Source organism: Rana temporaria, chromosome 5 (assembly GCF_905171775.1).
Source record: "Rana temporaria chromosome 5, aRanTem1.1, whole genome shotgun sequence".
Taxonomy (NCBI): Eukaryota; Metazoa; Chordata; class Amphibia; order Anura; family Ranidae; genus Rana; species Rana temporaria.
This window is the reverse complement of record NC_053493.1, coordinates 323,127,892-323,141,791: the sequence shown is the minus strand read 5'-3', so window position 1 is coordinate 323,141,791 and position 13,900 is coordinate 323,127,892. Positions and strand designations below refer to the sequence as shown.

Genomic DNA, 13,900 nt, shown 5'->3' with positions numbered 1-13,900 from the left:
GACACTAGGGATATTGTTATTAGACTCTCTAGAATTCTTTACAGGATGATGTAACACAATCCCTGTTTAAATAGGTAGCGTGTGCTGGGAAACAATGTGATTTTTTTTGGACTGGCCACTACAGCACACAAAGCAGTTTACAAAGAGGTGTTGCCAGAGTAAACAGCGCGTGTTGCCAGGCCTGCCATAGTTACCATTATCTGGAACCTACAGCAAGGACAAAGAAGGAGTCTGGGCTGGTGGTTGGAGCAGCAAATAATGTCTTTACCGCTAAAACAAAGGCATGACAGTGTGCCCTTGTTATGTTCTCTGGATACAGTGATTTCTCTAAGTAACAGATGTGGTTGTATGAGTGCTCTTCAGAATACCTGGATAGGGGATCTTCCCATATGTGATTATCTCAGCCAGGAGAATGCCAAAGGACCACACATCTGATTTAATTGTAAAGGATCCAAAGTTGATGGCCTCTGGAGCTGTCCATTTAATGGGGAACTTTGCACCTAAAAACAAAAAGATATACCCATGTTACACTTATTTTTTTACTTCAATGATCTGTAATTTAAATACAAAAATGTATTTTGAAGTCTGCAAGTAATGAAGAGAATGTATGTTTTTTGTTAATAAGTTCACATGCATGAATTCTTCATGGGATGCAGTGTGTAAGAACATTACTATTAATACGTATGTAGCATTAGTTAGAACATTACTATTAATACGTATGTAGCATTACCCCCGAAGGAGCTGCTGGTTGTTTTGGGTGGCATATTTACCTCATGGCTCCCCCGAATTCCTAGGGGTGAGTGATGCGTATTGCATTTGGTAGAAGTAAAGGAATGTCCACAACAGGTGCTCTTTGCTGTGCTCTTTATTACCCAGCCGGGTAAAAACAATAAACTTGTGGCGAGGAAAGTAAAGATGAAGAAGAAGGGAAAACAGCAGATTCAGGCGTAACCCTTTTCTCTGCCACAGACCCTCCTTGGTGAACTTGAACTTGTGGAAAAGTCTCTGCCACAGACCCTCCTTGGTGAAGGTCAGAGAGATACCTCTGCCACAGGTCCTCTCTGATTTGTAGTTACGAAGATAATCCTCCTTAGATGAATTACTCCTGGATCTCCTTCAACTTGTCGCCCAGGTACCGACTGACAGGTGATCAATCCCTCAGTGTCTGGCTACCTGTGGTTTGTCAAGGCTCTTTTGGACCACCAGCCTCTCAATGGCGCTCCTCAGACGGACTCCCCACCGAACAGCAAATACAGCTTGGGATCCTCAAAGGTGGGAACCCAGTTGCTCACTGGGTCCCCATCTCTGTTCAGATGCTCCGGGCCAACATGGTCCCAGAACCAGGAACCAGGAGCACGCACGCCCCGGCCAGGTAGGCCATAACGCCGGGGCGCCGTGATGTGGTCACCCTAAAGGTGGGTGCCACACTCCGAAGAAGAAGAAGACCCAGAACCAATGGCGTCTGCCCCATAAATACCCCTCCCAGCATGCACAGCGAGGCCAAACTCTCCTGATTGGCTGCTGGGAAAGACCACCCAAACCTCTACTCCACTGCTGCCACCTGCAGCACTGGGGTTGGAAGAACACCCCAGTGCAGCAGAATGAGCCTACAGCACAGCCAAGCTGAGACAGAGACCCTATTTTATACATAACAATTTGGATCAGAGTTTAACTACACTCTGATCTCCCTCTAAATTTAACTAGCACCGGTACTATAGAGGTACAAGTAAACAGGCGCTACACGTAGAATATAGATGCATTTGTGAATGACTGTTAAGCCTGTACAAGTATCAAAATTACTCATTATCAGCTGCAGGAACTATCCAGCATGCTGGGAAATATCTGAGATGATCAAACGATTGTTCTGCTTGCCTTTGTGGAAGGGAGTTAGGGATTTCTACAGTGCACACTCATCAGAGAAAGGTACCTACAATATTGACACCTGTAGATCTTTCTTCTGCCAAGAGAACTGATTGTCTATGGGCAAGATACATTTAGACAAAGATTATTTTTACAAACATGGCAAAATACAGAAACTATACCTTCTTGTGCTATGTATTCATTATCTTCAATGACTCGAGCCAGACCAAAGTCAGCAATTTTACACGTTAGGGAATCGGAGACTAGTACATTGGCTGCCCTGAGATCCCGGTGGATGTAGTTCTTTCTTTCTATGTAAGCCATTCCTTCTGCAATCTGTAAAAGATTAATCAATTGATTGAACGGAGTACTGAGCCTGAACTTAAAACTTAACCTTAAATGTAGCAGGTCAATCCATCCTGCACTCTTATCTCTAGCAGATGCAGCAGACCATTTAGTGGCAGCAATGGCACTGCATCAATCAATGTAGGACAAAGCAAACACTATAGATGAAAATATTTTTATGTAAAGAATCACATAAAGCAGTACAAGTAAAGGACAGAAATATCAGTGTTTCGGATGTGCAATACCACTTTTTCATGCCAAGTTTGTCTCCAATTTGAAACACAAAAAATAATTAGTATGGGTAAGCCATGCTAATGCCTCCAAGGGCCCAGCTTCCCTATAGGACCGAAAAGGGATGCACAATGAATAATGTTGGATCAAGGAGAAAGGTATGTCCAGGTGGACTGCAATCAGGGAGGGGGGTAAATTGATTAAAGGACAATTGTACAAAAAGTACACTAGTCAGTTAAGCTGTCCACAGCTGGACTGTGAGTTTTTTTTTTGGCATCTTCTATAAACTAACTAATGAAACTGTCTAGGAGAAGTAAGGGGTATCACTCCAATATGTGTTATTTAAAGTGTAGGTTTGCCCAAAAAAATAAAATTAAAAGCCAGCAGCTACACATACTGCTGCTGCTGGCTTTTAATAATAGGACACTTACCTGTCCCAGAGTCCAGCGATGTTGGCACCTCAGCTGATGTTTCTATTAGCTGTCGGGTGCTGCCGCCGCCATTGTGGGTGAGGGGACCCAGTAGTGCAGCCTTACGGCTTCACTCAGGGAACCCTACTGCGCATGTGCGAGGCCCACACCTCTCTCCTACTGGCCCGGGGACAGGGGGAGGAGGAGGAGGGAGCCCTGCGGTGACACGGGGAGAGGAGACAAATGAGCAGAAGGTTCCAGTGGTGGCTGGTACTAAAAAAAAAAACATCAAATGCAACCTCACTGTGCCCATTAAATGCAGCCACTGTGCCATCAATTACAGCCACTGTGCCCATTAATAGTAGCCACTGTGCCCATTAATAGCAGCCACTGTGCCCATAAAATGCTGGCACTGTGCCATCAAATGCCACTGTGCCCAAGCATGGCGCTCGCAGTTCACCTATTTTGGAGCCTATTGGAGCCTGTGGCTCTAATCAGGTGCTTCAAAAACACCCCTCGCTGCTGTAATTCAGGCGCCTGGAACCCGAAAAGAACCTGGCGCCTGAATCGGAGGAAGCAGCGGTGCTATGCATGAATCTATCCATTGGTCATAAAGGGGGTGGCTGGAGAGAGGGGGCAGCACCCATGTGCCCTTATGGACGAGCCGCCACTGGCAAGTTCCACTTTTGGGTGGAACTCCACTTTAAATTTATGTATTTAGCAAAACAGATACTGATGGCACCTGCAGAAAGCAGAATTCATCACCCTCTGGCTGCAGGTGGTAACCACTCCAATGCAATTTTTTTACTTTTAGCAATGAGCATAATTAACCACTTCAGCCCCGGAAGAATTGACCCACTTCCTGACCAGGCCATTTTTTGCGATATGGCATAGCATCATTTTAACTGACAATTGTGCAGTCATGCGACACTTGGAGGTGCAGTCGCTGTAAATCTGAGGGCTAGATCTGAGGGGAAGCTCTGCTAATTTTATCATCCAATCACGTGCAAGCTAAAATGCTGTTTTTTATTTTCCTTGCATGTCCCCCTTGGATCTACAGCGACTGCACTTCCAAGTGCACTTTCAGTGTAATTTCAAGTGCAACCCCCATAATATTTTACTTCTTGCTATAATAAATATCCCAAAGTTAAAAAAACAAAAACAACTTTTTTCCTCGGTTTAGGCCGATATGGATTCTTCTACATATTTTTTTTTTATTTTTTTTTGCAATACGCGTATATTGATTGGTTTGTGCAAAAGTTATAGCATCTACAAAATAGGGGATAGATTTATGGCATTTTTATTTTTATTACTGGTAATGGCAGTGATCTGCAATTTTGCAGCGGACAGATCGGACACCTTTGACACATTTTTGGGACCACTGACATTTATACAGTGATTAGTGCTATAAAAATGCACCGATTACTGTATAAATGTCACGGGCAGTGTAAACTATGTTCCCTAGGTGCGTTCTAACTGTGGGGGGATGGGACAAATACATACAAAACAATGCACAATATACAGATCTGTGGGCTGTGGTGAACCATTGTGCAGGTATGTTCCTATTTTCTGGGTATTGGAGTGCCATTCAGAATGTATAGTACTTATACCCTTGCATTGTGACTTTGTTTGGATCAAGCTGGTTCTTAATTAACAGATGTGCCCACTGGGAGCACTGTTTCGGCTGTATGTAGCATCAGCTGTGTTCTGGCAGTGGTGTGTGGACTTCCCATTCTGTTCCCAGAACAAAATTGAGTCAGTCTGAGAGCTTTTCAGACATTCACAGAAAGCTTAGCATTTTATGAATTAGCACAAGGCTTTTATTGGTGGAGAGGTGGGCGGATGATGTTACGATCTCCACCTCAGCCAATTAGAGGAAGTCTTGTATTAATTTGTAAAATACAAAGCTTCCTGTGAATAGCTGAGCAGTGCTCAACCTGACTCGATTTTGTTCTGACAGCTGACAGGAAGTCCTATTATTATTATTATACAGGATTTATATAGCGCCAACAGTTTACACAGTGCTTTACAATATAAAAGGGAAATCGTACAGTTACAATAGAATAACATACAAGAGGGTTAAAAACGCCTATTGCCAGAACCTAGTACTGTATGCTGTATGTTGCCGATTCTACATACAGTTTATACAGCACACACAGCGGGTGCATCTATTATTAAAATAAAATAATTTGTTTAGACCAGCTTGGTTCAAGCTTTAACATTCCCTGTCAGTATGAGAGAAAACAGAAACCTGAGCTAAAACTACCTTCACATGTTTGTTGTCTGTTCTGTTGTTTGATGAGCCGGTAAAACAAGTTTATGACTAAAATCAAGGAAACTTTGCCAAAAATCCAGAGTGAGCATAGTACAGTACAGTAAAAGCTGACGGGCTTTTTTGAATGTGTTTTTGTTTTTTTTTACAAATATGTTGTTTGATGTTTACAATGGCAATACAAATTAAAACCACATATACGAATCACTCAGAGCCGGTTCACACTGGGGCGACTTGGGATCCGACTTGAAGTCGCCTCAAGTCGTCCCAAGTCGCGCTGTCGAGAAAAACAATGCAAGTGAATGGGAGCGGTTTTAATACACACGACTCGAGTCGCTCCGACTTCAAACGAAGTTCCTGTACTACTTCAATCCGACTTGTAGGCGATTTGTACCCATTGATTTCAATGGAAGTCTGATCCAAGTCTGATCCAAGTCTGATCACTGTCTTAACTGAAGCGACTTTCCAGGAAGATAACATACATTTCTCAGGCAAACCTCTCCCTCCCCCTCCCTCCCCCTCCCTCCCCTAGAGCTGATTGTTGTTTGATTGGCCACTGGAAAGTCTCCTGTCCTGGAGACGACTTCAAGTTGTGTTGTAAATCGCCCCAGATTGCCCTGTGGTTCATGCTCAAGTCGTGTCGGAGTCGCCTCTGAAAGTCGCGCTGGAAGTCGTGTCGCCCCAGTGTGAACCGACTCTTATCAATGTACATTAAGGTAACAAAATTCATAAATCCCATACAGGGATAAAAAAATAAAACAAGAGGGGGAAACAATGTAGGGCGAGGGGGAAAGAGCAGGTAATATAAAGGAGGGGAATGAGGAGCAAGTAGTAGAAGAGTGCAGCTCCTAGGCACATAAGTGTACAGCAAGCACTGATATAAAGATAGTGTACATCTTTGTAGGAAGTTTGTGTTCATGAGTATAAGTACAAAAAGAAGGCAAGCGAGAGTATCTACTGTATGTTTCCTCCTTGTGTTTGATCGCTGAATTTTCCAAAGCCCCCAGTAGGACAGAAGAACCATTACAGCCTACATTGCACTTTAGAGTGGAAGATGGGGAGAGATGGGGAGAGAGAAGGAAAAAGAAGAAAGAAAAGAAAAAGGGTAGAAGGCAGGGTTTAGGAAGAAAAGAAAGGTAGTCTATAAATGTAGATTGGTAAGGTTTGGAAGGGGGGATTCTCTGCCGGTTAATCCCCCTACACCAAGTCCTACTACAGTTGGGTTAACCAGTTGGTGTATCAAGAGGTACTCTTAAAGCGGAGTTCCACCCAAAAATGGAACTTCCACTTTTCAGAACCCTCCCCCCCTCCGGTGTCACATTTGGCACCTTTCAGGTATATTTGCACCACTTCTGGGTATTGACTCCTGTGGGAGTCACTCTCCTTCGCATTACCCCCGCCCGCTGTCTTCTGGGAAACACACTGTTCCCAGGAGAGAGCGGGACCAGTGACGGCACACCACGCTACTCGTGCCTGCACAGTAGGGAACCAGGCAGTAAAGTCGCAAGGCTTCACTTCCTGATTCCCTCACCGAGCATGGCGGCGGCAGCATCCGAGAAACGAGCGATTACTTGTCCTCGTCTGCTGACATTGCGGGCGCACTGGACAGGTAAGTGTCAATTTTTTAAAAGTCAGCAGCTGCAGTATTTGTAAATTTCAGGTGGACCTCCACTTTGAGTGTAAGTATTGGGTTGAGAGGTGCTCATAGTACTCATAGTAAGGTTTGAGAAAGGAATTGTTTATTTGAAATGAAGCAAGCAAGCCCATGTGGATCAGTACTTAGTCAGCCAGTCTTGACAGATATGGATCAGTTCTTCCATTGTTAAAATCCTACCTAAATGGAGAAACCATTCTGTCATCATTGGAATATGGGTAGATTTCCAATGCACAGGTATGCTCATTCTGACTGTGTTGACCATGTACATGGCTACAGATTTGAGGTAATGTCTCTGGGAGTGAAATCTAAGGTTTAGGTGGTTGAATGTGATGTTTTATCCTACCTCTCAAAATGGGTCTCTTGAATGTGGCCTGGGAACCCAGACCAGGGAGGAGAGAAGAGAAAGGACCTCACCGGTGGCCTGGCACCCCATCCCCATTTTGCGTTTTCCTCTGAATATAATCCCCCCTCTTTTTTTTCTTCTTCTTCTTTTCTTCCTCCTTGGTCTTATCATTCTCTGCCGTCTGAACTATTCTCTCTGTATCTAGGGATGATTTAAACATCAAACATTTGCCCATGACCTCCTTCCACAGTCCCCATTTAGATAGGTATTTGCCAGTGGCTTTAGGTTGAGTCAGCACAGCCCCTTGAGCTATAATTTACCTGCTAGGTGTGCCCTTTTTTTTTTTTTTAGTAACCAGTCTTCCAATTCTTGTAGCTGTTCCCTTGTGCTATAATATTTGACCTCCTTTAACTACTGTATTGCCAATTGTTGATCGAAAGCTCCTTTTTTTTTCTGTTGACCCTACTTTACTTGCCTGTGCATTACCAAATGTACTACATTATTTGTGGTTTTATCTACATATGTAAACTGTATATCTCAGTTTTGGATTATGTGATTCTTCTCTGTTCAGAATGCACTTATGTGAAATATCAATAAAGTGCTTATGGAAAAAAAAAGAAAAAAGCTTGTATTAAAAAAAAAAAAAAAAAAAAAAGGAGGGAAAAAAAATTAAAACGCTTGAAAAAAGAAAATGCATAAGGACTGGTAAGCTGAAATGCATTCCGTTTTTAGTTTTTTGGCTTAGGTACAGCTTAAAGTGTATGCCCAGTCAAAACTTTATTTAGTGGCAAATGATTACAACCTAAGTCTGGTTTTAATGCTATTTTAGACTTTTTTTTTTAAATAAACCTCCCCTCATTAACTACAACAAAAGATTTGGCAAAGATTTTATACATTGGGGGTGGGGTACCTCCAGGAGTACACTCCTAATGGGAGTGGTTTCATAATTATCTATCAGCTGTGCACCTGCACAGCACTAATGAGGAAATCTGCTGGTCCTGCATCCCTTTAGACATGTTCCTACAGGGGATGTCTGAAATCTGACTTGTATCTTAGGCAGACTTCTGGGAAAATTGGTGAGCCAATCACACAAGCAGGAAATTATTTTTCTGGGGAGTGGTCAGTACACATTCTGTGTACAGAACAACTCCAGGTATCCATATTGCATTGCATTTAAAGAAAATTACAGCAGCTGCAGATTGAAAAGGAATGGTACATTTTTATAACATTCAGCTACAATATGACTTGTGTCGCAATTGTATACGCTATGTTATTTTTTCTTTATTTGCTATTTTTCTCCCCACAAAAGGAGAGTTACCCTTTAAGGGAAAAATGAAAAAGGGACAATTTAACAGTCAGTCCCAGTGGCCATTTTTGACAACTTTACAACTATTTAAGCTGAATGTGAGTATGAACCAATGTTCTTCAGCTGGTTTTGCACAAGGTCTTTGTTACTTCCTCTTAGTACGCTCTGTTGAAATATGTTGCAAATATATCATCTCGTAGTTCCCTTTCTCAATACTAGTTTAAAATCAAGACATGATATATAAAATACAGCAGACCTCCAGCTCATTGTGTGAAAAATAACAATGGTATCCTACAGAAAAAACTGAATTAATGTATAAATGTCTTTGCCATTTTTAAAATGGATAACATTGCCATAGAGAACATCTGCCTGGAGAACCTGTAGCCCAGAACCTACCTGTATGTGCAATTTTAATTCGTCTATACTGTACTTTCTTACTTCTAAATGCACTTTTAGAAACAACCTATCTGAATAACAACAGATGTAATTCTTCTGTAAACGTCTATATTATAGTTTATTCCTTCAATGTTTCTGTAGTCACTGGAAGCCTAAGTGACAGGCTTCAAGGAACACTATGCCCAGGTTTGAAAGGACACCACTGAATATAATAGAAACACTAGTGTCGTCTGTTGAGGCACGTCTGCTGAAGTTTTAGGTCTGCTGAAGTTTTCAGGTGTGAACAGGGCCTTAGGCCTTGTACACACTGCCAGACATGTCCGTTGAAAATGGTCCGCGGACCGTTTTCATCGGACATGTCTGCTGTCAGAATTTGGTCTGATGTGTGTACACACCATCAGACCAAATTCCCCGCGGACAGAGAACGCGGTGACGTATACAGGGCCGCTGTTAGAAATCATGGGGCCCCGTACAGCCTACCTGATGGGGCCCCCTTTAATCCTGCATTTAACCCCCCCCCCCCCCCCCAGGCCACTACCCTGCCCTCACCTCTGCAGATTTGTCACTGTTTACATATGCACACACGTTTATTATGGCTTATCAGTACAGGGGGACAGCAACGGTTTAAAAAAAAATGTAAAATTGTATTTTATTAACAATAATTTTTTACACTGTGTCTTTCATTTTTTTGTATCTCTTTTATTGCAGTGACAGTGACATGTCCCCTTTATGGAGAGATCTCGGGTCTATTAGACCCCATATCTGTCCTCTGGCCTCCAAAGCATCTGATCAAATGTAGATCGGTTTGATCACATGCTTGTTTAAGCCGGTCATTTCTTCTGGTTTCTGACATCACACAGTAGGAGGAACTACTTCAGTTCCACTCACTGTGTCCCAGGAACTGGATGCCGCTACTCACATCATTAACAGGACCCCTGATTGCATTGGAGAGCCCAGTAAAGGCAGTGGCAGGATGGTGGTGGAACCCCCTTCCACTGACTGCCTGTAAAAGTAATCCAGGGGCTTCTTAGCCACTAAGATTACTTTTACTTTGTGCAGAATCGCTGGGGCTAAAAAATGATATCTTGATCATTGCTGTAGCGATGATCAAGATATCACCCTTACAATCCAGCATTGTACCAGTATGTTGCTAGACAGGAAGTGATTAAAGGGGAGTGGTTGGGGGGCACATGTTTACTGCCCCCCAAATACAAGTGTAAAGCAGCATCTCACTTCATCTTCACCAGCATTATGAACAGGCAGCACAGTCAGCATGTGTTCTGTCATGGATCTGTCAGTGTCCAATGGCTTTTGGGTTCTGACTTTGGCTGTACTGTGTTACAAACTATAACCCAGCACATCCATAACAAAGTAAGCACCCAACAGCAATATGACACACTGTGACAGATCCATTACAGAGCACATGCTGACTGTGCTCCCTGCATGAGTATCAGAATGCTGATAATCATAAGTTGCCATGCTGTGTGTAAGCGCCTATATACAGTGAGGAGTCTATCCTCTGTGCTCCACTCACTGTGTGTACTGCAGCCACGGTGTCCAAGTTCTTGCTCCCTTTCCAGCCACAGAGGAGCCTGTGCCTCACATCAGTCTCGACAAGTTGGTAAGTCGGAACATGAAGACGGGAGGTGGAACGGAGGCATCGTAGCATTACTCCGTCAGTGAAGGCAGTGCGTATCGGCATCTGGGACTAATTTAAAAGCAGAGCAATGTGCGGTGCGGTCTTATGTACATCCGCCCGAAATACAAAAAATAGTCCGACCACTGCGCTCACCACCTAGGCCCCTCTGATGACCTGATGGGGCCCAGGAAAATGTAATTACACCCCCTTTTCTTAAGCAATTAGTAGCGGGGGACGGAGTGAAGTTTAGAAAGCTCTATTTTTTAATAGCCAGAAATTAACTGTCAAGTTGCCCGGGCCCCCCTGTGGAGCTGCTGGGGGCCGGGCCCGGTACAATAGGGCTGCCTGTACTGCCCTATCAGCGGCCCTGGACGTATATGACACCGACGTTCTCTGACGCGGAAGTTCAATGCTTCCACGCATGCGTCGAATCAATTTGACGCATGCGCGGGATTTCGGGATATACGTCATAACCAGCGGACATGTCCGATGAGTCATACTGACCATCGGACATGTCCGACGGACATGGTTCCAGCGGACAAGTTTCTTAGCATGCTAAGAAACTTTTGTCCGCTGGAAATCTGTCCACTCGGCCAGGAATCCGGTCCACTAGGCCCTACACACAGACGGACATGTCCGCGGAAACTGGTCCGCGGACCAGTTTCAGCAGACATGTTCGGTCGTGTGTACGAGGCCTAAAAGTTAGTCTATCAGAATTTGATACTTTTGTAATGTGCCAATAAAACTTAAGTACAGACACTAAAAAGTTACAGCAAGTACCATTGATGTTCTCCAAAATCTAGTCTCAGGCCCCGTACACACGGCCGAGGAACTCGACGTGCCAAGCACGTCGAGTTCCTCGCCGAGTTCTGGGATGAAGCCGCCGAGGAGCTCGGCGGGCCGCCTTCTCCCATAGAACAACGAGAAAATAGAGAACATGTTCTCTATTTTCTCGACGAGCTCCTCGGCGGCTCCATCGAGCCAAAAGTGTACAGACGACAGAGTTTCTCGGCAGAATCCGGGTTTTGACCGAGTTTCTCGGTGAATTCTGCCGAGAAACTCTGTCGTGTGTACGAGGCCTCATTGTCTAAAAAAACAACACAAGCCCCTTACACTGACCAATAATATTGCTCTTGAAGGTTTATGAATGACAGAGAAGATTGGGGCTGAACTTTGTGTTGACTGCACTTAAAGTATAACTTTAGGCAAACAGATACACAATTCACATCCATGTAAGCTTACATATGTAAAACAACACACTTATTTTTGTTAGGCCCCATGTACACTGCTGCTGCTAAACGGACGTTCAGAGGCAGTTGGATACGTTTTTCAACTGCCCCTGAACTCATTCAATGTTATCTTATGTGTACATGTACACAGGTTCGTTTACTGTCATTTTTAGGCAGTTGCGTTTATAGGCCGAAGTTTCTGACGTTTCAGACGCCAAACGCTTCTAAACGCGGTAACCCGCATTTAGCAGGACTTCGTTTATAGGCGTTTTTTGAACATTTAACATTTATTTCTTTTTAAACACTTCTAAACGCGGCAAAACACCGCTAAACACGGCATTTAAACATGGGTTACTATCTGTTACTATCTGGCAAGTTAGATTGTTCAGGAGTGGTTGTAAAAACGTGTACATGAAACCTTAGAATGATCACTCTGCTCTTTCCTGGTTTACCATCACTTTTTTCTCAGTATGCGCCTTACTTATGGAACCAGTCTCTCAACCAGGGTTCCATTGAAAACAAGTAAAAAGTTATTCAGCGCTGAAAAATAAACAACAAACTATACAATAAGAATGCTAGCCAGCACTTAGGACAAATTCAAATAAAACATCCCAAAGTAACAAGTGATATAAAGAAGTGCAGCGCAAAAGATTACTTAATAATAAAAATATATAATAAATAAATAAATTCCATGAGTGAAATAAGTGCAAGGAAAAAAATCCAATAATTTCATATAGGTGTGAACCCAGAAATGTGACTAGAGTAAAGATCCTCCACCAGAAAGAACAGATGGCCCCTCACCTCCTTACTCCGACCTCCAGGAGGTCACAAAGCGTGGTAAGCTGATATCACAGATCCTGGTAACAAGGGTCAGCAGATGTCTGGTAACTCTGTATCCAGAAACTCACAGCCCAAGTTTTGGCAGCAATAGGACATGTAGAACAAAGAGGAAAGAGATCTAGTGCTCTCTGTAGCTAAACCAGCATTTATTCAGGTAAAAAATTGATAAAATACACTCACATTGTAAGGCACTCTCAGCCGAGTGCTAAGCTCCAAGCAGTAAACTCAAACAGTGTGAAACGGCCAGGTTCATCATGAGGCGGCGATCGCGGGTGACGTCACACGTTAACTCCTCCCCTTGTACGCGTTACGTGCCAGTAGGCAGGACTTCTTCAGCGCTATTTCCTGACCCTACGCTGAAGAAGTCCCGCCTACTGGGACATAACGCGTACGAGGGGAGGAGTTAACGTGTGACATCACCTGCGATCGCCGCCTCATGATGAACCTGGCCGTTTCACACTGTTTGAGTGTACTGCTTGGAGCTTAGCACTCGGCTGAGAGTGCCTTACAATGTGAGTGTATTTTATCAATTTTTTACCTGAATAAATGCTGGTTTAGCTACAGAGAGCACTAGATCTCTTTCCTATTTGTTCTACATGTCCTATTGCTGCCAAACCTTGGGCTGTGAGTTTTTGGATACAGAGTTACCAGACATCTGCTGACCCTTGTTACCAGGATCTGTGATATCAGCTTACCATGCTTTGTGACCTCCTGGAGGTCGAAGTAAGGAGGTGAGGGGCCATCCGTACTTTCTGGTGGAGGATCTTTACTCTAGTCACGTTTTAGGGTTCCATTGAACCCTGAGGTTTCTCCAGGGGTTTCTTAAGAGAAAAGCAGTGACAGATTAATCTTCTGCCTATACTGGCCGTCATAATGACCACCAAGCTTACTACAATTTTTATTGTCTGTGTTTCTTTTGTGACCATTAATATAATAGGTTTAATTTTCTGAATGCTGAAGAAAATGTTGTCATATAGCGTGGGAATTGTTAAGTACACCATTGTTAACTCTCTACAACCTACTGATCACTGTAATGTAGATATAACAATTTTTGTGGGGTTTTCTGAGACCTGAAGCTATTACAAGACCCCAAAGTTGAGTCGGGGTATAAGCACACCTCCCAACTTTTTGTAAAAGGAACGAGAGACACAGATTAGCAAAAATATGTACGCATAGGACACACCCCCTGCAATGCCCCCTTAAAGAACAATTATACAAACAAATTATTAGTTAAACCTGCAAGTGCTTTTTTTAAACCCCTACTATTCCTTTATACTGGCTTTTGAAATTTATCAATGCAGAAATGTAGAAACTGGATGAAAGGTTTCACACCCTGAAACACATTATGAAAGATAAATAGTGGATTTTATAT

The 13,900-nt window shown here is 43.3% G+C and overlaps 1 protein-coding gene across 2 annotated transcripts in view; it reads right to left on the bottom strand.

Moving 5' to 3' along the window:
* The window catches only part of LYN (LYN proto-oncogene, Src family tyrosine kinase), a 134,749-nt gene that overhangs the window by 9,927 nt on the left and 110,922 nt on the right, over positions 1-13,900 (bottom strand). For both annotated transcript variants that reach the window (XM_040354223.1, XM_040354224.1), the window contains exons 11-12: positions 2,043-2,196; positions 369-500 (exon numbers count right to left, since the gene is read on the bottom strand). In XM_040354223.1, coding sequence (XP_040210157.1) covers positions 369-500; positions 2,043-2,196 — 286 coding nt within the window. The remainder of the gene's footprint in view (positions 1-368; positions 501-2,042; positions 2,197-13,900) is intronic.